Source organism: Amblyraja radiata, chromosome 2 (genome assembly GCF_010909765.2).
Source record: "Amblyraja radiata isolate CabotCenter1 chromosome 2, sAmbRad1.1.pri, whole genome shotgun sequence".
In the NCBI taxonomy this organism is placed as follows: Eukaryota; Metazoa; Chordata; class Chondrichthyes; order Rajiformes; family Rajidae; genus Amblyraja; species Amblyraja radiata.
This window is the reverse complement of record NC_045957.1, coordinates 116,758,782-116,785,208: the sequence shown is the minus strand read 5'-3', so window position 1 is coordinate 116,785,208 and position 26,427 is coordinate 116,758,782. Positions and strand designations below refer to the sequence as shown.

The window sequence follows — 26,427 nt, the reverse complement described above, 5'->3', positions numbered from 1 at the left end:
ACGTAAACGGGGGCTGAGCCCCGAAGGAGATGGGAGGAAGTTAGTGAGGGTTGGGGGAATTAGGGAATTTGGGTGGGGAGGCTGGGGGTGGGAGGGGGAGTTTAGGGGGAAGATGTGTGGTTAGGTGAATTGGGTGGTGGGGGGGGGGGGTTGTGGAGGAATTGAGGGGGAGGTGGAGGGGGTTAGGGGAGTTGGGGGGGTTGGTGGGTGTATTGGGTTAGGGGAGTTGGGTGGGGTTTGTGTGGGATTGGTGTGGAGGGGTTATGGGAATTGAGTGAATTGGGGAGATGGATGGGGGCAGTTTAGGTGTAGGGTGGGTGGTGGGGTTAGGTGGAGAGGGGGGGGGAAATTGGTGGATGTTGGAGGGTTTTTGGTAGGGGCTGAGGGTGGGGAATGGTGGGAATAATTGGGGTGTGGGGGGGGGCTCCAAACGTCAACACTGCTTGTGCTGCTGCCGCCTCCTTTTATACTCCCAAGCCATCCTTTTGTCTTTTAAATCACCAGCAGACGAGACGGGAGTCATCTCCCAGCAAAGGAACGCCCACAACCCCCCCCCCCCCCCCTCTCACTCACAAAAAATAAAGCAAGGCCGATTTCCATTTAAAGTGGAGAAAAGTTTTGGGGCAAAGCTGTAATAAAAATGTTTCTTCTCTCCCTCTCTCTCGCTCTCTGCGTCGGTGTGTGTGTGTAAAAAAAACAAAGTGGAGGAAGTGACATCTGGAACCTGTTGAATATCCAGAAGTAGATGCTGGAAATTCTGTAATAAATTCAGAAAATTCTGGGAACTGCTGAATAGTTCAGGCAGCAGCAGTAGAGGGGGGGGGGACGGGGGACGGACGGTGTCTCGGCAGTTGGAGAGAGTTGTTACCCCCACCCCACCCCTGTCCTTCTCCTCACTTCTCCCAGCCCTCCTGAGGTTTTTTTCCCCCTGGGGACCTGTTTCTCCAGGGTCAGCTGCAACTAGATTTGGCTAGAGGTTTGCTGTTCGTTCAACTGGATGTTAGGATTACTGTGAATACATCACGCGTTTCGGGTTGATGTTGCTTTCCAAACGAGTTTTGTTTCTTGTAATCTTGTGCAATATCCATGCCATTTGCGTGCTTTATGATAAATTGTACCTGAAGTGGGAGTTTTCGGCTAACAGTTTGCATGTTACTGCTTGCTCTGAAATCACTTGATCATTTCACGACATGAGCAGAAATTCCCAAGAGCTGATTAATAGGAAGGGTGAACCTCGTTACCTCATTCCGTTCCCTAGCTGGTTTGAGGCTTAAAACTTTTTTGAAGCTTGGCCTCTATCTCGGTCCTGGGAAGTGTTTCGAACTGCATGATGGTATGTGTCCACTTTTGTAACTTAGCCTGGAGACCCAAGGAGTTGCAATGCTGGAATCTGGGGCAAAATATAAAGTGCTGTAGGTACTCAGCAAATCGGGCTGCATCTGTAGAGGGAACGGTCAGCGCGCGGGCATCTTCTTTAGTCTCGGGGTCTGAAGAAGGATCTCGACATGAAACATTACCTGAAAGTCCCTTCCACAGATGCTGCCTGACTCCAGAGTTCCCCCAGCACTTTGTGACATGTGGCCTGTTTGCCTGTCTCAGCTGTTTGAGTCTTCATCAACGCCTTTATCTTATTTAGTGATACAGTGCGGAAACAGGCCCTTCTGCCTATTGAGTCCGCATGAACCAGCAATCTCCGCACTAACACCATCCTACACACACTAGGGACAATTTACAGTTTTACCAAGCCAATTAACCTACAAACCTGTACATCTGTGAGAGGAAACCGGAGCACCGGGGAAAACCCATGTAGGTCACGGGGGGAACGTGCAGACCGTATCCGTAGTCAGGATCGAACCTAGGTCCCTGGCACTGCAAGGCTGTGCCACCATGACGCCCTTGTATGTATTGTTCTTGTACAGCCTCTACCTTTCACCTGCTTCAAATCTCCCCAACGTAATTCTGCTGTCCCTGTTCCGTCTTGTTCAGAGGTTCATTTGTTCATAACCCGAAGTTTTTCAAATCTCCATGGCCCAAACCTGTTTCATCTCCATACTGCTCTGCAGCCCTCCCAGATCTGTGAATTTATTCAATTGTCACTGTGTATGTATATTCCTAAATTTATTTTGTGCTTTCGCTGTTTGCGATCTATTTTCTGGACTTTGCCACCTTCCCATTTATTTGCCCCATCCTTCAAGATTGTTCTTCAACAAAATCAATCGAAGATTGTTCGAAAATCACCCCTCTTGCTCACCTACCCTATTATCTCTGCGTAAAATGTTGTTTGATAAAACCATTGTGAAGGGCTTTGAAATGTTCTGCAGTGATATAAACACCACGTAAATGCAAGTTGTTGTATATGCACACTCTGCTAGCCCCAGACAGGTATTTTTGAGGTTGAGTTTAGTTTATTGTCATGTGTACCGAGGCACAGTGAAAAGCTTTTGTTGCGTGCTAACCAGTCAGCGGAAAGACAATACATGATTACAATCGAGCCATTTACAGTGTACAGATAGAGGATAAAGGGGATAACGTTTAGTGCAAGATAAAGCCAGTAAATCTGATGAAAGATAGTCTGAGGGTCTCCAATGAGGTAGATAGTAGTCTGAAGAAGGGTCTCGACCCGAAACATTACCCATTCCTTCTATCCAGAGATGCTGCCTGTCCGCTGAATTACTCCAGCATTTTGTATCTATCTTTGGTGTAAACGAGCATCTGCAGTTCCTTCCTACACATAGTAGTTCAGGACTGCTCTAGTTGTGGTAGGTTGGATGGTTCAGTTGCCTGATAACACTGGGAAGACCAACTGGCTGGAGTTTTTGCAGACATTTTCAACCTCTCACTTCTGAGGTGTGAGGTTCCCACCTGCTTTAAGAGGGCATCAATAATACAGGTGCCCAAGAAAAGTAAGGTGACGTGCCTTAACGGCTACCGACCAGTGGCACTAACATCTGTGGTGCTGAAGTGCTTTGAGAGGTTGGTTATGGGGTATATCAACTCCTACCTCAACAAGAACCTCGACCCACTACAGTTCGCTTACCAGGCGGAAGAAGCAGATGCTTCCCCTTTACCGGGGTTGTACAGTAGTTATTAGAATATTTGTAACACAGTTGTTTGATGATTTTGTAACATGGTGGTAGGTATGTCACCACGGTTTTTTTTGGGGTCTTTTGGTCTTTGTATCGTGTTGAAATTAAATAAATGATTTTTTGATACGGAAAAAAAGCTGGTTACCAAGTGCACGGAACTGGGTCTCTGCGCAACCCTCTATAATTGGATCCTCGACTTCCTCATCCACAGACCACGGTCTGTTCGAATTGGCGGAAATACCTCATCCTCAGTAACATTCAGTACAGGAGCACCTCAAGGCTGCGTGCTCAGCCCCTTGCTTTACTCACTCTATACTCATAACTGTGTAGCCGGATGTAGGGCGAACTCTATCTTCAAGTTTGCCGACAACACCACTGTTGTGGGACGAATTACAGATGCTGATGAATCGGAGTATAGAAGTGAGATCGACCGACTGACCAAATGGTGCCAGCACAACAACCTGGCTCTCAACATCAGCAAAACCAAGGAACTGATTGTGGACTTTGGAAGGCGAAGGGTGAGGACCCACAACCCTGTTTTTATCAATGGGACGATGGTGGAGAGGGTCAAAAACATCAAATTCCTGGGCGTGCATATTTCCAAAGATCTTTCCTGGTCCCAGCACACTGATGCAATTATAAAGAAGGCACATCTGCACCTCTGCTTTCTGAGAAGATTACGGAGTTGGTATGTCAAAGAGGATTCTCTTGAACTTCAACAGGTGCACAGTAGAGAGCATACTGACTGGTTGCATCGTGGCTTGGTTCAGCAACTTGAACATCCAGGAGCGGAAAAGACTGCAAAAAGTTGTGGCCACTGCCCAGTCCATCACCGACTCTGACCTCCCCACCATCGAAGGGATCTATCGCAGTCGCTGCCTCAAAAAGGCGGCCAACATCATCAAAGACCCACACCACACATTCATTGCACCGTTGCTATCGGGAAGAAGGTATGGGAGCCTGAAAACTGTAACGACCAGGTTCAGGAACAGCTTCTTCCCTACAACCATCAGGCTATTAAACATGACAACAAACAAGCTCTGAAGTATAATAGACTATTATTATTATTGCGCTATATTTTGTTTATTTATTGAGTATGTGTGCATGTGTATACACACACTGGACTTTTGTTTCCCCCGTTATGTACCACATTTACATATTCTGTTGTGCTGCAGCAAGTAACAATTTCATTGTCCTATCTGGGACATATGACAATAAAACACTCTTGACTTGACTCTTAACTCTTGCTGGCCTTGCCGAAGCAGAATGAGGTATCTGGTGAGATCTGTATGGTGCTAATGAGGCACGCTAACCCATTAACTTTGACTTGAAAGGAACAAGCACAAAATTTGCCATCTCAGCATGTTGGCGTATACCTTGCTGTTTGCAGCCTGCGTGTTCCATCAGGGGATAGCCACGTGGAAACTGACTTCAGGAATCAGCCCGAGGGCAGGTTTTGCCTTGTGGAGTCTATTCTATCTTAATTGCATGTAGGATTCTGCCACACTAGCATCTCTAAACAATGACTATCTCAGGGTAATCAGATTAGTTGCATGGAAACAACAGTGTGAATGTTCACACCGAAGATCGTAGAGCTCTAGTATCTTTGGTTCACACTGCCAAAATTGTTGGCTGGCTTCACTATCATTTGTTGTTGCTGGGATGCATGAGGAAAAAATCACTTGAACAACTTCTCTGTTCTTTAGTATTGTTGTACTTTTCACATTAATTATGTAATGGACACAGTGCATGGGTAAACAACACATCTTAATGACTTACAATGACAGTTTTACAGCACTTGTTGGATGATTTTATTCTTTCATGACTAAAATTTCCTGGTTTTATTTAGTATGTTTCCTGAGCCGCCTCTGTCAATAAACAATAGGTGCAGGAGTAGGCCATTCGGCCCTTCGAGCCAGCACCGCCATTCAATGTGATCATGGCTGATCATCCCCAATCAGTACCCCGTTCCTGCCTTCTCCCCATATCGTCTGACTCCGTTATCTTTAAGAGCCCTATCTAGCTCTCTCTTGAAAGTATCCAAAGAACCTGCCACCACCGCCCTCTGAGGCAGAGATTTCCACAAACTCACAACTCTTTGTGTGAAGAAGTGTTTCCTCGTCTCCGTTCTAAATGGCTTACCCCTTATTCTTGAACTGTGGCCCCTGGTTCTGGACTCCCCCAACATCGGGAACATGTTTCCTGCCTCTAGCGTGTCCAAACCCTTAACAATCTTGTATGTTTCAATGAAATACCCTCTCATCCCTCTCTTGTCCTTTTGTGAAGGATATAACATTGCAGAACTATAGAGTCAAGAGTTAAAACACAGATAAATATATAAAACAGTAACCCCTTGTTTTTACAAACCTCTTTATAATGGATTTCAGTTATAGCGGACAGACCTACCAACCTTCACCGCCAGGCTGGGCTGCCGATGCCAACCCCATCCCGCACAGCTTCCTCGGCCCCTTCTAAGCCGCACTTGCCACTGCCGACCCTTACCTACACTCTCTCCACGGCCGTTGACTTCGCCGATCCGTGCCTCTCCACCGGCCACCAGCAGGCCGGGGCTGTCAACTCATCTTGGATTGCAGGCCCAGTTCCAGACCGAGAGTCTGAAGAAAGGTCCCATCCCGAAACGTCACCTATCCATGTTTTCCAGAGATGCTGCCTGACCTGCTGAGTTACTCCAGCACTTTGTGTCACCCATTCCTTCTATCCAGAGAGATGGTGCCTGTCCCGCTGAGTTACTCCAGCATTTTGTGTCTGGCTTTGTGTTCTTTTCTGTATTAACCAACACCTGTGGTTGTTTGGCTGTAGAAACAAACCACAGGCGCTGGTTAATACACAAAAACTCACATAATGATAGCCCATTACCCACTTATAACAGACACCATTCTTCCCCTCCCCCCATGACCTGTTACAGCAAGGGTTTACTGTAATAAAATAAATATATAACTATTACTAGTTAACCTATGATGGACTGGGCAGTGTCTACCACTCTCTGTGGTCTAGACAATAGACAATAGCTGCAGGATTAGGCAATTCGGCCCTTCAAGCTAGCACGGCCATTCAATGTGATCATGGCTGATCATCCACAATCAGTACCCCGTTCCTGCCTTCTCCCCATAACCCCTGACTCCGATATCTTCAAGAGCTCTATCTAGCTCTCTTGAAAGTATCCAGAGAACCGGCCTCCACCGCCCTCTGAGGCAGAGAATTCCACAGACTCACAACTCTGTGTGAAAAAGTGTTTCCTCATCTCCGTTCTAAATGGCTTACCCCTTATTCTTAAACTGTGGCCCCTGGTTCTGGACTCCCCCAACATCGGGAACATGTTTCCTGCCTCTAACGTGTCCAACCCCTTAATAATCTTATATGCTTCAATAAGATATCCTCTCATCCTTCTAAATTCCTGAGTATACAAGCCCAGCCGCTCCATTCTCTCAGCATATGACAGTTCCGCCATCCCGGGAATTAACCTTGTGAACCTGCGCTGCACTCCCTCAATAGCAATAATGTCCTTCCTCAAATTTGGAGACCAAAACTACGCACAATACTCCAGGTGTGGTCTCACTAGGGCCCTGCACAACTGCAGAAGGACATCTTTGCTCCTATTCTCAACTCTTCTTGTTATGAAGGCCAACATGCCATTCTCTGTTCCTGGACGTTTGAGTTGCTGAACCAGACCGTAATACCACCAGTCAGTGTGTGCTCTAACCTACGCATATCGAAGTTTGATAGAGTATTCGTCGACATACCAAATCTCTTCAATCTCTTCAATCTTCTAAAGATGTAGAGGCATTGATGACTTTCTTTGTGATTACATTGATATTCTGGACCCAGGAGAGTTTTGTTTATTGTCACATGTTGCTGCCGAATGCTGGCAGGTGGGACTAGTGTAGCTGGGAGATGTTGGCCGGTGTGGGCAAGTTGGACCGAAGGGCCTGTTTCCACACTGTGTCACTCTGACTCTATGTATTGAGGTACAGTATAAAGGTTTTTGTTATAATGCTAACCCTTCAGCGGAAAAAACTATACATGCTTACAATAGAGCCATCCCCGGTGTACAAATACATGATAAAGGGAATAATGTTTACTAAAAGATAATGTCCGATTAAAGGGTCTCCTTGAGGTAAATAGCAGCTCTAGGGATATGCATACCTCGAAACTATTCCTCTGTTATTCAAAATATTTGCTTGAGATTAGTTTCGGGCTGCGATTGATTAATCTTTAATGGAGATAAGTAGCATTATTGCTTAAATGATTCATGATTTGAAAAGCTCCAAATTAAAACAATTCGAGAGAGTTTATTGTCATGTGTCCCAGATAGGACAATGAAATTCTTGCTTGCTGCAGCACAACAGAGTATTGTAAGCATAAATACAGATCAGTTCAGTGTGTCTATATAGCGTAGACCATATATATACACATAAATAAACAGATAAAGTGCAATAGGCTGTTATAGTTCAGAGTTTGTTTGATGGCGAGTTTAATAGCCTGATGGCTGTGGGGAAGAAGCTGTTCCTGAACCTGGATGTACCAGATTTCAGGCTCCTGTGCCTTCTACCTGATGGCAGCGGAGAGATGAGTGAGTGGCCATGATGGTGTGGGTCCTTGAAGATGTTGGCAGCCTTTTTGAGGCTGCGACTGCGATAGATCCCTTCGATGGTGGGGAGGTCAGAGCCGATGATGGACTGGGCAGTGGTGCAACTTTCTGAATTATTTTTCCGCTCCTGGACACTCATGTTGCTGAACCAAGCCACGAGGCAACCAGTCGGCATGCTCTCTACTGTGCACCTGTAGAAGTTCAAGAGAGTCGTCTTTGATATACCGACTCTCCGTAATTTTCTCAGGAAGTAGAGGCGCTGATGTGCTTTCTTTATAATTGTATCAGTGTGCTGGGAACAGGAAAGATCTTTGGAAATATGCACGCCCAGGAATTTGAAGTTCTTGACCTTTTCCACCATCGTCCCATTGATATAAACAGGATTGTGGGTCCCTATCCTATCCCTTCCAAAGTCCATAATCAGTTCCTTGGTTTTGCTGGTGTTGAGAGCCAGGTTATTGTGCTGGCACCATTTGGTCATTTGGTCAAATAGTTATCAAGATTCTGTTTTATTTTCTATATAAATTATTTTTAAAAAGTCACCTATATTGACTAGCTTCTGATTGTTATTATGTTGGAAGCCATGGAATCACAACTGAAGTTTTAAAGCTTTGGGCAGGTTTTAGCCTTGCATTATTAGTTCCTGGGTTAATGGAGATGCATTTCTTAGTGGAGATTTGATTTGTCAATTTCCATCTTAACATATGGTTCTCAGCGCATAACCTAATTCGGAAACCTTGAAATGGTTCTTAGTTGTGGAATGAACCTTAATTTAGTTCAGAGATACAGCATGGGAACAGGCCCTTCGGCCCTCCGAGTTCATCGATCACCTGTTCACACTAGTTCTATATTATCCCACTTTCTCATCCGTTCCCTACAAAGTGGGGATACAGAGACTACAGCGCGACCATCTGTAGGCTCCACAGTGGCGCAGCGGTAGAGTTGCTGCCTTAAGGGCCTGTCCCACGAGCATGCGACTCCATGCGGCAAGCGTGACCTAACGTGGTCGCTTGAGCAGTACGGTCTCGCGGGGCCGGTCCCACTTCGATCGCCGGAGCCGTATGGAGTTGGTCCCTACATCGCGCGGGGCTCCGAAAAACTGACCGTGTTCAAAAATTCCGCACGGCAACGGCCTGCCGGCCCGCAGCCGCCTTGACACCGTACGCACCGCCTCGACGCCTACGTCACGCGCGAACTTCCCGCTGACTTCGCTTGAACTTCATGCCACTCACGCGGCCCCCGCTTCTGGTTTGGTCGGGCTTGCCACATGCAGTCGCATGCTCGTGGGACAGGCCCTTTAGGTTGTGCTTGCCGCATGGAGTCGCATGCTCGTGGGACAGGCCCTTAACAGAGCCAGAGACCCGGGTTCGATTCTGATTACATGTTCTGTCTGTCCAGAGTTTTTGGACATTCTCCCTGTGACTGCATGGATTTTCTCTGTAAACCCTGGTTTCCTCCCACATTCCAAAGACGTGTAGGTTAAATGGCATCTGTAAATTGTTCCTAGTGTGTGGGATAGAACTAGTGTATGGGTGATTGATGGTCAGGGTGGACTCGGTGGGCTAAAAGGCCTGTTTCCACGCTGTATCTCTAAAGTAAACTGTGCCACTTTGCTACCTCTATGACTACTGCACCTGGTATTTATTCCCATCCAAATATTAACTTGGCTTCAGCCTGCTTAGCTTACAAGTTCAGACAAGATCGGGTGTTTGCAGGTTAGTATGACCAGACATGTAGTGTTTTTAGATAGACAGGGTCTGGAAGAAACTAATTTTTCTAAACAAAAAAGAAAAATGGCAGAAAAGCTCCGTAGGTCACGGAGAATCTTGGAAAGAGAAACAGGTAACATTTTGTCACAACCGGGGAGGAGACATGCAAGTTGACTTTTCATAGAGAAGGTGGAGGGAGGGATGTGTGGAACAATGCGAATGTCAAAGTGGCATGAAAAATATACCTTAGGGAAACAAGATAAATATCTGGCACCACTCAATATTATCATTGTCAACATCACTAAACAAACATTATCTGGTTGCTATCACAATGACATTTGTGGAAGCTTGCTAAGTGCAAACAGGCTATCCTGGTTATTACCAGTACAATGGTGGCAAATCTTGAAATGAACCTTCACTGACTATAAAATACTTTAATAAACAGCCACAAATAGTTTTGCATCAAATTTTATAATGCATGGCAAAAGCTTTTTCTTGTGTGAATTAGACCTGCTTGCACTGCTGTGTACACTTACTAGTGTTTATCTACACTGTGCAATAGTTTAGTCTTATTTCTTAGAATGGAGAGTTCCTGCAAAACTGGTTTTAGTTTTAAAATTTCAAAATAAACGCCGTGCTTGTCCGAGCCTGTTTTTACCACTCACTGGCACACAATGTCTAGTTATCTTTTAATGGAAATTTTCTGCCATTCTTGTAATGTCCAATGATTAAAATAATTGGGCATAAGGCTTGATTATGCGATGTATTCAAAATAACTAATTTGCATTGATTTGCTGAGTGCAAATTGTGATTTTATTTTTGTGCAAAGTTGGTAAACAGTTTATAAGATCAGGTCTGAAGAAGGGTCTTGACCCAAAAAGGCAACCATTCCTTCTCTCCAGAGATGCTGCATGTCCTGCTGACTTACTCCAGCATTTTGTGTATATCTTATTATAGGATTATTAAGTTGTGGCTGTTTTAGATGTATTCATTCTTGTCTGTTAGTTTAGTTTAGTCTGGTATGTCACATGTACCTGAGGTACAGTGAAAGGTTTTTTGATACATGCTATCCAGTCTATGAAAAATGTATACATGATTACAATCAAGCCATTGTACAATACAGTGTACAGATGCAGGATAAAGGGTCTAACGTTTAGTGCACGATAATGTCCAGTAAAGTCTGATTAAATATAGTTCAAAGGTCTCCAATGAGATAGATGGGAGGTGAGGACTGCTCTCTAGTTGTTGATAGGATGTTCAATTGTCTGATAACAGCTGTGAAGAAACTGTCCCTGAATCTGGAGCTGTGCGCTTTCAAACTTCTGTACTTCTTGCCTGTTAGGAGAGGGGAGAAGACAGAGTGACCGTGATGAGACTGGTCCTTGATTATGCTGGTGGCCGAGGCAGCATGAAGTGTAGATGGGGTCAATGGAAGGGTTTGTTTGCGTGATGGTCTGGGCTACGTCCACAACTCCCTGCATTATTTATGGCACACAGAAACAAACTGCTAGTTTATTAAAATCACTTCCAGAAGCTGTTCATCTTTTAAGTATCTACTACGCAGTAAATTTGAGTTGTTGAAATTTTGGGGCTTAGAAATGAATATGTTGCTGCACAGAATTAAGTTGGATAGCAATTTAACCGATGCAGGAGGATGTAATTACATTGTGGCAAATTTGCATTTAACATTTTGCGTTTCGCATGTGGAAATATGTTCTTTTTTTAGATCATTATTTTAGAAAATTGGAACCAACGCAGAATGTTGCCTAATCTCAATACTCTTTCAGATCATCTGTGGGATCGCTAGTCGGCGCAGACACCGTGGGCCATAGGGCCTGTTTCCATGCTGTATCTCGAAACTAAAATTTAACTAATCATATTTCCATTGGGTATACATTTTTCATGCTGCAATCAGATTCTTTTGAATTAATGTAGTTTAATTATAGCCATTGCAATACCGACAAAATATAGAACATTAGGGTTGCGCAGTATTAGAGTTGCTCCCTTACCGTGGCAAGGACCCGGGTTCAATCCTGACTATGGGTGCTGTCTGTACGGAGTTTGTACGTTCTCTCCGTGCCCTGCAGGTGCTCCGGTTTCTTCCCACTCCAAAGACGTATAGGTTTGTAGGCTAATTGGCTTGGTAAAATTGTCCCTAGCGTGTGTGGGATAGTGTTAGTATGCGGGGATCTCTGCTCGGCGCGGACTCAGTGGGCTGAAGGGCCTGTTTCCACACTGTATCTCTAAACTAAATGTCAGGTGTTTGTTTCCTGTCAAAAATAAATTAAACAAAATATTTAACTTTAAAAATAAATGTGATCTGAATGATTTATAATATTTGAAACATTGCCTCAGGCAAAATAAGTCATGCTGTCTAAACCTGTTAAGCTTAAATATTAATAAGAAATAGTTCAGAAAATAGATTTGGTCATGTTTCAGCTTTCCAACTTTTTCAGTACTTTTTTTTATTCGGCTTAAATATCCAAAAGGATAAACATTTATGCAATACCGTCAACATAACACAATGGTGACAGACTGGACTTGAATGTCGTGTTAAGGTTAATACATGTGTATGAAGTATATTGAAGTGGCCTTCAAACAGAAATGCTCAGCAGCATTTTGGAAGAAATCTTTCAACATCTGATGAAAGTGAACAAGCCATGAATTGTGGGGAATACAGAAGGAAGCAGTTGAAGGCTTAGTGCCCCTTGAAAGGAAGCAGGATTGTAGGTGGGATTACGGTCGGTGCTTAGCTTGTTGAATAGGTATAGCCTTTCAAGCGCCAGTGATATGTGAGGAGACAAAAGGGGAGTCACAGCAGTTGTCTTTCAGTGACGAGTAAATGGGTCAATTAAAGATTTAAACTCAAAATAGACACAAAATACTGGAGTAACTCAGCGGGACAGGCGGCATCGCTGGAAAGAAGGAATGGGTGACACAAAGAACACAAAGTGCTGGAGTAACTCAGCAGGTCAGGCGGCATCTCTGGAACGCATGGATAGGTGATGTTTTGGGGTGGGACCCCACTTCTTAAACTAGTTGGTTTGAATGTTTTGCCTTGCCACTGAGCCAAAAATTGAGGGGAATTTTGTATAGGAAGAAAAGGAACAGAATTAGTGTGAGTTCTGCACGTGGCACAAGAAAGAATTTAGTTGAAAGCATTCAATTCATCCAAAATGGATTATTGTCTAGTCTTTCCAGAGATCAAACTACAGTTTGAATTTGAGCCAGTTTGAGCCATTAACCCTATGGCATCTTTTGAAATGTCAGAATGGAGATGCAGCAACATGTAATTTTTGTTTTATCCTGGATAGATATTTATCACAGAAGGATAATGCACCCCTAAAATTATTGTATATATACAATGCACATAATTAAACTTTAAAGCTATTTAATCATTTAAAAAAATACAATTGCAAAAGAAATTGGACGTCAATTTAATGCTCTATCACCAATAAAAAGTTATTTGATGATTTGCATGAGTTTTATATGTGCTATAATATTCCAGAGAATGCATATAAGTCCTACTACTACTACTACTATCTTGACAATAGGAAGATTAGTTTATTGTCACATGTACAGTGAAATTTTTTTTGTTGCGTGCTAACCAGTCAGCAGAAAGATTATACAATCGAGCCAAGCAGAGTGTACAGATACGTGATGAAGGGAATAACGTTTAGTGCAAGATATAGTCCAGTAAAGTCTGATTAAAGAAAGTCCGAGTAGCTCAGACCCGCTCTCTGGTTGTTGATAGGAAGCTTCAGTTGCCTGATTATAGCTGTGAAGAAGCAGCCCCTGAATCTGGAGGTGTGCGTTTTCACACTTCTGTACCTCTTGCCTGATGGGAGAGGGTAGAAGAGTGACTTGTCCTTGATTATGCTGCTGGCCTTGCCGAGCCAGCGTAGTGTAAATATAATTCTCTGATGTAATTGTTCAGTTACGCCATTTCAGAAAATGTAAATGTAAATGTTGGTGTCCAAGTTGTGATTTAAGACATGCTGCCTTATTTTCTACAGACAGTCTCAGCCACTTGCAGTGGATGTGTTATATCTGGACTTTCAGAAGGCTTTCGACAAGGTCCCACATAAGGGGGGATCTTATAGAAACTTACAAAATTCTTAAGGGGTTGGACAGGCTAGATGCAGGAAGATTATTCCCGATGTTGGGGAAGTCCAGAACTGGGGGGCACAGTTTAAGGATAAGAGGGAAGTCTTTTAGGACCGAGATGAGAAAATCATTTTTTACACGGAGAGTGGTGAATCTATGGAACTCTCTGCCACAGAATGTAGTTGAGGCCAGTTCTTTGGCTATATTTAAGAGGGAGTTAGATGTGGCCCTTGTGGCTAAAGGGATCATGGGGTATGGAGAGAAGGCAGGGATGGGATACTGAGTTGGATGATCAGCCATGATCATATCGAATGGCGGTGCAGGCTCGAAGGGCCGAATGGCCTACTCCTGCACCTATTTTCTATGTTTCTATGTTTGCAAGGTGCCATCATCTTCAGGAAGCATGATTGTAAAATATAATAGACTTAATATCTTAATTTTTGTTAATTACTTTTTTCTACCTTCCCAAAGTATATTCTGCTATGAATTCATACAGACCTGTCCAAGAGAACTGGAGGGTCTGGCCTTTTCCTAGTCTTTGATTAGGAGTGAAAAAGGAAACTCTACTCGATTCTTTGATTCAGCAGTGTTTTGGAGATTGAACGTTGCTTTTCTCTATATAAACACTATCGTGAGCTGAAGTTGTCTTTATGTGGAAGTTACTAGTATTTTCCTATTGACCTAATATTTCTAAATGTAATATTAAATATGCTCACAGACAATGACATACTAATTTTTGTTTTTGATCAGTTTGGAGCAGAATTCCGAAGATTCTCGTTGTGCCGGTACAAGCCTGGAAAGTTTGATGAATTCTACAACCTAATTCTTCATACGCATAACATCTCCAACATGGATGTATTAATTGGATATGCTGATGTTCATGGTGACCTGCTTCCAATCAACAACAATGACAACTTCTATAAAGCTATTTCCATGGCTAACCCATTGCTCAGAGTTTTTGTGCAACGGAGAGGTATGATTTTGAAATTAGTTTAAATTAAGGTAAATGTTAGTTAATAAATTCTAGGAGCAGAATTGGGCCATTCTGTCCATCAAGTCTACTCCACCATTCAATTGTGACTGATCTATCTTTCCCTCTCAACCCCATTCACCTACCTTCTCACCATAACCCCTGACACTTGTACGAATCAAGAATCAGTCATTATCCACCTTAACAATATGTATTGTCAGCCTCCACAGCCTTCTGTGGCAATGAATTCCACAGATTCACCACCCTCTGACTGAAGAAATTCTTCCTTGTCTCTTTTCTAAAGGTACATCCTTTTAATCTTGAGGCTGTGGCCGCTGGGTCAGCCACTCCACATTTACTCTATTCAGGCCTTTCACTATTCTGTAAAGTTGCATTGAGGTCCCCTCTCATTCTTCTAAACTCCAGCGAATGCAGGCCAATGTCTTCAAACATGCATCAATACAATACAATACGGTTTATTTGTCACATGACACATAAAGTGCAAGTGAAATGAATATGTCAGCAGCGGTACAATTATAAAGAACACACACAAAAACACAATAAAAATTTAACATAAACATCTACCACAGCATTCATCACTGGTGGAAGGCACACAATTTGGCCAGTCCTCCTCCATTTTCCCCCGTGGTCGGGACCTCAACCCTCCGCAGCCGTTGCTGCGGGCGTCCAGATGGTAAAAGGACAAGGTACAAGTCCAGAGTCGTCTCTCCCCACCGGAGACCGCGGCTTTAAGTTGGTGTAGGCCGCAGGCCGGCGGTCGAAGATTTAAAGTTTAAAGTTCCTGCCGCGCCGCAGCCAGAAGCACCGCAGATCGCAGGGCCGGCGGTCGAAGCTCCCCTCCACAGGTGATGGTAAGTCGACACCGCGCCTGCGGTAGAAGTTGACCGCGGGCAGGCAGTGATGGCTTCTTCTTCCCCCGGGTCCCCCACGAGGGATCTCGGGCTGTAGACACCGCGCCAGCTGGAGCTGTGCAGACCGCGGCTTCAGGCTGCCGGCTGCCCCGGGCCAGCGAAACGGAGCGCTATCCTCCGGCGAGTCCAAGCGAGGGCTCACCCGCTCCACGCCGAGAGTCCACGCTGCGCCCGCCGCTGAAGCCCCGGGCGCGTCTCCGGGAAAGGCCGCGCCGATCCTTGCTGTTAGGCCACGGGGGAGGCGACCTGGAAAAAGTCGCCTCTCCATGGAGGAGGCGGCCGAAACGGTTTCCCCCTCACCCCCCCACACCACCCCCCACACAAAACACACAAAGAAACATTAAAAACATACTTTAAAACATACTAAAAAAAATTAAAAAGTTGAAAAAACTAACGCGCTGCTGACAGGGCTGCCGCCATTGCATTAAGGGGGATATGCATCATATGTTAACCCAGTCATTCCTGGGATCATTCTCGTAGACCTCCTCTGGACCCTCCAATGCCAGCACATCCTTAGATATGGGGCCCAAAACTGCCAATGCACTGCATGATGTGCTAAAGATTTGTCCTCTGTCTGCGCCCCACCTCCTCCAGCCTCATATCAGGATATTTCATCTCCATTTTATTTTTGTCTCTGCATTCCCATGCTCCTTTGATTTAGTTAGATGAGTCATCAAATGTATACAACTAAATATTACGATGCAGTTATGTGGAAAATATTTGTTAAATATTATCAGATTGTTGATCATAAGATATAGGAGCAGAATTAGGCCATTCAACCTGTCGTGTCTGCTTGTGCCATTCAATCATGGCTGATCTATATTCCCCCCCTCAACCTCATTCTACTGCCTTCTCCAAGTAACCTTTGATGCTCTCGCCAATCAAGAACCTATCAATCTCCACTTTAAAAATACCCAATGACTTGGCCGCCACAGCCTTCTGTGGCAATTAATTCCACAGATTCACCACTCTCTGGCTAAAGAAATTCCTCCACATCTGCATTCTGAACATCAGCTAATAATTATAAACATAATGAGTTCAATGCATAAATTGGTTTTCGGTTTTTAGGATGAGATACATTTTTAGACCGCTTGAATTAAATTAGCAAATACACTAAAATAACCATTTTTTTAAACGTTTGATTTTTTTTTTAGATTTCAATACGATTTAGGAGCATGAAGATGTAATTACTTGAGGCCTTGCAAGCAGCCATTTTATAGATACTGCAATCTCAAATATCTAGATAACTGTTATTTTAGGGTGCTGCTCATGTTGGGTGTATGGTCTTACATATGTGCGTTAATTCATATGTGGGACCTGAGCATCACTGCAAGGTTAGCATTTATTGTCCGTGCCCAATTGTTCTTCAGAAAATATTAAGTCACCCTCCTTAAAGGTCAAGCTTGAAAGGGTTCAGAAAAGATTTACGAGGATGTTGCCAGGACTAGAGGGTGTGAACTATAGGGAGAGGTTGAGTAGGCTGGGTCTCTATTCTATGGAGCGTAGTAGGGTGAGGGGAGATCTTTTATAGAGGTATACAAAATCATAAGAGGAATAAATCGGGTAGATGCGCAGTCTTTTACCCAGAGTAGGAGAATCGAGGACCAGAGGACATAGGTTCAAGGTGAAGGGGAAAAGATTTAATAGGAATCCAAGGGGTAACGTTTTCACACACAGGGTGGTGGGTGTATGGAACAAGCTGCCAGAAGAGGTAGTTGAGGCTGGGACTATACCATCATTTAAGAAACAGCTGGACAGGTACAGTGATAGGACAGGTTTGGGGGGGGCATATGGACCAAGCGCAGGCAAGTGGGACTAGGGTAGCTGGGACATTGTTGGTCAGTGTGGGCGAGTTGGGCCAAAAGGCCTGTTTCCACACTATTCATCTATGACAGTTTTTCCACAACATTGTTGGAAAGGGAGACCTAGGATTTAGATGAACTGCTGTCAGTGTTATAGAGTCATACAGCCTGGAAACAGGTCCTTCGGCCCAACTTATCCACACCAACCAACATGTCCCATCTAATCCCACCTGCCTGCGTTTAGCCCATATCCCTCTAAATCTGTCCTATCCATGTACCTGTCTAAATGTTTATTAAAAGGCGGAATACTATCAGCCTCGACCACGTCCTATGGCAGCTCTTTCCATACACCCGCCACCCTTTGTGTAAAAAAAAGTTGCCCCACAGGTTTCCATTAAATCTTTCTCCCCTTATGGTAATCCATAATATTTGGGACAAAGACCCATCATTTATTTATTTGCCTCTGAACTCCACAATTTGAGATTTGTAATTGGAAAAAATCACATGTGGTTAAAGTGCACATTGTCAGATTTGAATAAAGGCCATTTTTACACATTTTGGTTTCACCATGTAGAAATTACAGCAGTGTTTATACATAGTCCCCCCCCATTTCAGGGCACCATAATGTTTGAGACACAGCAATGTCATGTAAATAAAAGTAGTCATGTTTAGTATTTTTTACGGGTTTAGCATATCCTTTGCATGCAATGACTGCTTGAAGTCTGCGATTCATGGACATCACCAGTTGCTGGGTGTCTTCTCTGGTGATGCTCTGCCAGGCCTGTATTGCAGCCATCTTTAGCTTATGCTTGTTTTCTGGGCTAGTCCCCTTCAGTTTTTTCTTCAGCATATAAAAGGCATGCTCAATTAGGTTCAGATCGGGTGATTGACTTGGCCACTCAAGAATTGACCATTTTTTAGCTTTGAAAAACTCCTTTGTTGCTTTCGCAGTATGTTTGGGATCATTGTCTTGCTATAGAATGAACCGCCGGCCAATGGGTTTTGAGGCATTTGTTTGAACTTGAGCAGATAGGATGTGTCTATACACTTCAGAATTCATTATGCTTCTACCATCAGCAGTTGCATCATCAATGAAGATAAGTGAGATTGTACCTTCAGCAGCCATACATGCCCAGGCCATAACACCCCCACCACCATGTTTCACAGATGAGGTGGTATGCTTTGGATCTTGGGCAGTTCCTTCTCTCCTCCATACTTTGCTCATCACTCTGATATAAGTTAATCTTTGTTTCATCTGTCCACAAGACCTTTTTCCAGAACTGTGGTTGCTCTTTTAAGTACTTCTTGGCAAACTGTAACCTGGCCATCCTATTTTTGCAACTAACCAGTGGTTTGCATCTTGCAGTGTAGCTTCTGTATTTCTGTTCATGATGTCTTCTGCAGACAGTGGTCATTGACAAATCCACACCTGACTCCTGATGAGTGTTTCTGATCTGTCGAACAGGTGTTTGGGGATTTTTCTTTATTCTAGAGAGAATTCTTCTGTCATCAGCTGTGGAGATCTTCCTTGGCCTGCCAGTCCCTTTGCGATTAGTAAGCTCACCAGTGCTCTCTTTCTTCTTAACGATGTTCCAAACAGTTGGTTTTGGTAAGCCTAAGGTTTGGCTGGTGTTTTATTCTTGTTTCTCAGTCTCATAATGGCTTCTTTGACTTTCATTGGCACAACTTTGATCCTCATGTTGATAAACAGCAATAAAAGTTTCCAAAGGTGATGGAAAGACTAGGCGCTGAGAGCTCTCTAATACCTGCATTAAGGAGGCAATTAAACACACCTGTGCAATTACAAACACCTGTGAAGCCATGTGTCCCAAACATTATGGTGCCCTGAAATATGGGGGACTGTGTATAAACATATTTTCTGCATGGTGAAACCAAAATGCACAAAAATACCCTTTAATAAAATCTGACAATGTGCACTTTAACCACATGTATTTTTTTTTCTATTACAAATCTCAAATTGTGGAGTATGGAGGCAAATAAATAAATGATGGGTCTTTGTCCCAAACATTATGGAGGGCACTTTATGCCTCCTGGTTCTCTATTCCCCTACTCTGGGCAAGAGGTTGTGTGTTCACCTGATCTATTCCTCTGTACACCTCTCTAGGATCGCTCCTCATCCTCTTGCGCTCCAAGGAGTCCTAGTCTGCACAACCTCTCTATAGCTCAGATCCTCGAGTCCTGGCAACAGCCTCGTAAATTTTCTCTGCACCCTTTCCAGCTTGGCAGCTTTCCTATAACAAGGTGACCAAAACTGAACACGATGCTCTAAATGTAGCCTCACCTATATTTTGTACAACTGGAACACGACCTCCCAACTTCTATACTCAATACCCTGACTGATGAAGGGCAATTTGCTGAAAGTCTTATTGACCACCCTATCTACCTGTGATGCCACCTTCTTGATGAAACGGCTCAAATGTTAGACCCAGAAAGCTGAGTGACCTTTGCAATGGTATTTTGCATATGCCACAATTAGCCTCCAACTCCACCCACTTTAAAAAAAAAAAAAAGTGTTTCACTGTACCGACGTCTACGTGACAATAAACTAAATTAAACTGGAGTCTGTTTGCTTTGACATCCATTGACTTTACTTTTCCCAATGTCGCCATACTCAATCAAATGCCGCCTTGATATCAAGGCAATTCGCTCTCATCTCACCTCTAGGATTTAACTCTTTGATCTGAACTTGTGTGGTTTAGAGAGCATCGGGCCCAATGAAATCCAACCCAGAGAGTAGGTTATTGATGAATACATAGAAACAAGGAACTAGAGATGCTGGACACAGAGTGCTGGAGTAACTCAGCGGCTCAGGCAGTTCTCTGGGGAACATAGATCTAACCAGCAACCAGAGTCTGAAGAAGGGTCTCGACCGGAAATATTAACCTATTCCTTTTCTCCAGAGATGCTGCCTGACCCGCTGAGTTATTCCAGATTTTTCTGTCTATAACTAGCAGCCAAGCTCTAATATTTTACCAGAATTAAGTCACTGAAGATGATTGTGGCTTGAATAGATTGAACTGAATGGTATTCGAAGCACCAAAAAGAAAAAAAGAGTCCGAATCTTTTGTGATCAAAGCTACCTGTTTAATACAAACAGACACAAACATGATAAACATCCGAAGCACAATCTCTCAAATTCACCCGTTGACATTGTTCGCCGCTCCTGTAAACAGTTTCTATATTTAGAAGTAGACAGTTTTGCACGATCAGGACATTTAATGCAATACAGTCCAGAGGAGATTTACAAGAATTATCCCAGGGATGAGCGGGTTAACATATGACGAGCCTTTGAAGGCACTGGGCCTGTACTTGCTGGATAGAGGGATGAGGGGAGACCTCATTGAAACGTACAGAATAGTGAAAGGCTTTGATAGAATGGGTGTGGAGAGGTGTTTCCACTAGTGGGAGAGAGTAGATCTAGAGGTCATAACCTCAGAATTAAAGGACGTTATTTTAGGAAGGAGATGAGGAATTCAGAGGGTGATGAATCTGTGGAATTCATTGCCACAGAAGGCTGTGGAGGCCGTCAGTGGGTATTTTTAAGGTGAAGATTAATAGATTCTTGATTAGTACAGGGGTCAGAGGTTATTGTATTGTATTCAAATTTATTGTCATTGTCTCAATTAGAGACAACAAAATGAATTTCCCTTTACAGTCAGTATCATAAAAATAAATAAATAATAAATAATAAAACATATTAAAAATAAAATAGGATTTTAAAAAAAGCACAAACACAGAAAGTTGGTGAGGAAGGCACCATAGTCCAGCCAGCCTCCCCTCCGATCTTCCCAGATGTTCACCCGTGGTCGGGGCCTTCCGAGCACTCGCAGTCGCCACCCCGGGCGGCCCGATGCTCAGGCCCTCTCGCCGGGCTGATGGAACGCCGACGCCGAACCCCGACAGTGAAAATCCTCCTCAGCGGCCCGGACCTCCCAATCAGCCGCCTCCCACCGGAGTCCGCAGCTCCCGAGTCCGCAGGCCGAACCGGGCAGAGTCGCAAGACCCCACAATGTTTGTCAGCGCCGCCCGCGTTGGGAGCTCCGCGAACCACAGCTCCAGGATGTCGGTGCCGCAGGCCCAGCACTCCGGGCTCCAGACGGCGATCCCCGGTAAGGCATTGCCAGCCCCGCGATGTATCAGCGCTGTCCCGCCGCTGCTGGAGCTCTGGTCGGTCCAGGCAGGAAAGGCCGCGCCAATCCAGTAGGTAGGCCGCTGGGGGGGACGAGGACGGTATCCCCCCTTACCGTACCCTCTTCCCCCACATTAAAATATTAAAAAAAACATTAAAAACACACTTCAACATAACAAAAAAACAAAAAGATGAAGGTGGAGGCAGCTGGCACCAGCGCAACCGGAAGTACAACACTTATGGGGTGAAGACAGGAGAATGGGGTTGAGAGGGAAATATCGGTCAGCCATGATTGAATGGCAGATGGGCCGAATGGCCTAATTCTGCTCCTGGAACGTATGAATGCTTTAACCCAAATTATTTTGACCTGGAAAGTTGACAGTACCTTCAATACCCACATCCCACAGATGCTGCTTGCCCGCTGAGTTCCACCAGCAGATAGAAGCTGGAGCAACTAACTATCATCTGTAGCCTCTTGTTCCATGACACTGACTGTAGTCTTGCTTCAGTTTGTTATTTGCCTACATGAATCTCCAAAGAATTACATTTTTTAAATAATATTTTTGTAGCGTTAATCACTTAGACTAATTGAAGCTTCCTCCAATTTTAACAAGTGCACTGACCATTTCTTTAAAAGTCCACCCTGATCTCCGGTCGTCTCTCAAGGGATTTACTTCCACTCCAGTTTAATGGGTTCTGAAATGGCTAATAAGGCCAGGGTGGGCACTTCAGACTCCCCGTCAAATGGGGCAGGCAGTCGCTGAAGAGGCAGGCGGTTTTGGAGGTGAGGCATCTCCTCTGCTAACACAGGGCTTCTGTTTAATTGTGCACCACTATCTTTTCTCGCCACCACCTCTTCTCTTCCACTCACCCCCACCCCCCTGCTTTCAGTCTGAAGAAAGGTCAAACCCCATCCTTTATATCCAGAGATGCTGCCAGACCCGCTGAGTTACTCCAGCATTTTGTGTTTATCTTCACTATTTTTAAATTGCATTATGTAATCCGATTGAATAATTTTGACTAAAAGGCCTAAAATTAGTTTTACTAATGCTTTTTAGCATTTTTGCTATAATGCATTCCTTGTCTAATGTTTATCATTGTGAATTCTAATTGGTTTAATTCTATATTATCACTTTGAAATGTCTACACGGCAACCAGTTTGACTTGAAATAGGTTTAAAATATCTCAAATAGCAGGTTTGTTCTCTGGAAATGCTTTGCTATTTGGAATCTCTAAACAACAGTTGCAGGACTCGAGGGTGTGAGCTGTAGGGAGAGGTTGAGTAGGCTAGGACTCTATTCCTTGGAGCGCAGGAGGATGAGGGGGTGATCTTACAGAGGTGTATAAAATCATGAGAGGAATAGATCGGGTAGATGCACAGAGTCTCTTAAACAGAGTGGGTCTGGAGGACCAGAGGACATAGGTTTATGGTGAAGGGGAAAATATTTAATGGGAATTTGAGGGGTAACTTTTTCACACAGAGGATGGTGGATGTATGGAACAAGCTGCCAGAGGAGGTAGTTGAGGCTGGGTCTATCCCAACATTTAAGAAACACTTAGACAGGTACATGGATAGGACAGGTTTAGAGGGATATGGACCAAACGTGGGCAGGTGGGACTAGTGTAGTTGGGACATGTTGGCCGGTGTGGGCAAGTAGGTCCAAAGGGCCTGTTTGCACGATGTGCGACTCTATCGCTCTATATTTTGTTTTAATTTAGTCCTAGATGATGCACAATATTATGAATGAACCTTTTCAGAAATTTGCTTTTGACTTTTTCAGAAGAGGTAGACTACGATCTTTTTGGCACCGATTCATTGACAAGAAAGAAGAAACCTCTGGGAGGTCTCCGAAACGACACCCTCCGGAAGCGTGTTCACCTCAGTATTAGCGTTCCTCAAGACTTCAGACCGGTTTCTTCCATTATTGACGTGGACATTCTGCCTGAAACTCACCGGAGAGTGCGGTTGTACAAGCACGGATGCGAGAAGCCCCTGGGATTCTACATTCGAGACGGCACTAGCGTGAGAGTGACCGCGCACGGCCTTGAAAAGGTTCCCGGCATCTTCATCTCGAGGCTGGTGCCGGGAGGTTTAGCCGAAAGCACGGGGCTCCTGGCTGTTAACGACGAAGTGCTGGAGGTGAATGGGATCGAGGTGATGGGGAAAACACTCGATCAGGTTACAGACATGATGATCGCCAACAGTCACAACCTCATCGTCACGGTGAAGCCAGTCAACCAGAGGAACAATGTCATCCGCAGCAGCCGCATGTCTGGTAGCTCTGGCCACTCCAACGACAGCACGTCCAGTCACCACAGCCTGTCGTCTGCCCACGCCATGCACAACTACAACCCCGAGGACGAAAGCGACGAGGAAGCTGACATTATCATCGAGGGGACCAACGACACGCACAGCATTCCCTTCAAGCCGCTGCCTTCCTCCTTTGCCACTTCCCAGACGAGCGTTGGTAATCTCAGTCAGAGACTGCAGAAGGAGCTGGCGTTCAATGACTCCATTCGAGAAAACAGAGCGAGCATACTTAACACGTTGACTGCAATCAAAGCTGAGGCGAGGCACAGTCTCGCTCTCACCAGAGGCGGCATTGAGGAAGATGGAACCGTGATAACACTCTGAGAGTTCCCATCCTGCTCGGTGTCAGCAGCCAATAATGGACTTTGTTGCCTTTCGCTGTCGTTTGAATTTCAGGAAATTTTGGGGAACATTTCCTATTTTTTTTACTAAAATTAGTAATCTCCGGTTTTTCTATGAATTGCCTTTAACATTTAAAGGCAACTACTACTACTCAAATCTTGTGGGTAAATAGGTCACAAAGCCATAAATTATTTTAAATCATTGAAGTTTATAAGTCGGTATATCGAAAAGCACAATACCAAATTAGTTTAAACTTTAAAAATATAATCATGGAGCTAGCCTGTGGTCAGAAATGATTGTTTTGCTTAATACCACTTGTTAGATATGAGCAGACGTTTGTAGCAATAATGGAACATTAATTCTTCAACATAGTTCTTATTATTACAGCTATTGTTCCACACACAAATACAATCTGGAAGTTCATAGGTTCTAGGAGCTGAATTGGACCATTCGGCCCTTCAAGTCTACTCCGCCATTCAACCATGGCTGATCTATCTTTCCCTCTCAACCCCATTCTCCTGCTATCTCCCCATAATCCCGGACACCCATACTAATCAAGAATCTCCAACTTAAAAATATCCAATGATTTTGCCTCCACAGCCGTCTATGGCAATGAATTCCACAGATTCGCCACCCTCTGGCTGAAGAAGTGGCTAAATTACAATAATCTGTGGCAATAGCAGAGAATGACATTTGGCAATGTCACGCTGCAGCTAAATATGTTTCAGCATAAAATTGAATTGATTGAAAGATACAGCACGGAAACAGTCCCTTCGGCCCACCGAGTCCACACTGACCACCCGCCGATGACTAATAAAATGCCCAACTCAACGGTCATGGTTTGTTTTCTAAATTTTAATGTTGAGTATGTTTGGAGATGAATAGCTACAAATGTAAAAAAAAAAAAGAAAAGTGCCCAGTGGTGCAGCGATAGTTGCTGCCTTACAGCGCCAGAGCTTTCCAGCACAACAACATCTTTCCCACAGCATGTTGCCCAGAGGTGAACACAATACTCTAAATGTGGCCTCGCCAACGTCTTATACAACTGCAACATGACCTCCCAAATTCTATACTCATTAATCTGACCGATGAGGGCCAATGAGCCAAAAGCCTTCTTGACCAGCGGATCTAGCTGTCCTTGAGTTGTAGAAGGCAGCACGGTGGCGCAGCGATAGAAATGCTGCCTTACAGCGCCAGAGACCCGGGTTCGATCCTGACTACGGGTGCTGCCTGTACGGAGTTTGTATGGCGTGCCCTGGACCTGCGTGGGTTTTCCCCGGGTGCTCCAGTTTCCTCCCACATTCCAATGACATACCGATTTGTAGGTTAATTGGCTTTGGTAAAGATAGTAAATTGCCCCTGGTGTGATAGTACTAGTGTGATCGCGGACTTGGTGGGCCGAAGAGCCTGTTTCCACGCTGTATCTCTAAGTGCATCTACAATATGTCTAGAAATACTCTTTGGAGCTGAAAATAATAATAAATCTATCAGCAAAATAGGCACTAGTGACAGTTAGTAGTGTGTAGAAAATGGATACTGAGGAATAAATGATCAGGAGCTTTAAAAGTGACATGAACACCAAATTAAGGCTTGACCAAATTGTGATTGTCATCTGAGTCTCTTGAATTCATCTGTAAATCAATTTATGGTATCTTATATTTTATGCATTTCAAATTTTATACATGAAGCGTTCTCTTATTTGGGGGGGGGGGGGGAGGGGGGGCGGGGTATCTATTTTTGTACCTGCAATGATTGTCAATGCACCTGTTTACCTACTAATACAATATGTGGAAACCAGCATCATTGTACTAGAAAATTATTATTGTCATTGAGATTATTATTGAGGGAACCAAAGATGCATGAAGCATTCAAACGTTATATTTAATTTGCTTTTAACTTTCAGAAGTTTTTTAATGCCTTTACCCTCATTGCAAATTATAATTGGTTCTTCACTGAGAATTTAAATGGATAATAATGAGAATTTAGTCCCTTTGGCCGACCGAGTCTGCCACAGATACATTAGCACCATCCTACACACCAGGGTCCATTTACAATCTTTACCGTAGCCAATTAACCTACAAACCTGTACGTCTTTGGAGTCTGGGAAGAAACTGGAGCACCCGGGGAAAACCCCACGCGGTCACAGGGAGAACGTACAAATTCTCTACTGACAGCACCCGTGGTCAAGATTGAACCCAGGTCTCTGGCTGCCCCACTTTCTAACAGTAGAGGTAACTCTACTGCCCTGCTTTCTAACTTTCTTTTTCCCCCTTGCACTAAATCTTTGTCCCATTGTTTGCTTGGCCTAGTTTGCTCCCATTCCACAAGCTTCTCATCGTTCGCTCAAATACTGCCCTTTTCTGCAGGGCCTTTTTCAATTTTACAAAACTGTGCAATTTCTACGATGTG

The 26,427-nt window shown here is 44.2% G+C and overlaps 1 protein-coding gene across 1 annotated transcript in view; it reads left to right on the top strand.

Annotated features, from left to right (window-relative positions):
- The window catches only part of pard6g (par-6 family cell polarity regulator gamma), a 26,425-nt gene extending 1,492 nt beyond the window's left edge, over positions 1-24,933 (top strand). Inside the window, exons 2-3 of the mRNA XM_033014143.1 lie at positions 14,262-14,484; positions 23,147-24,933. Coding sequence (XP_032870034.1) covers positions 14,262-14,484; positions 23,147-24,000 — 1,077 coding nt within the window. The 3' untranslated portion in view covers positions 24,001-24,933. The remainder of the gene's footprint in view (positions 1-14,261; positions 14,485-23,146) is intronic.
- The last annotated feature ends 1,494 nt before the right edge of the window (positions 24,934-26,427 follow it).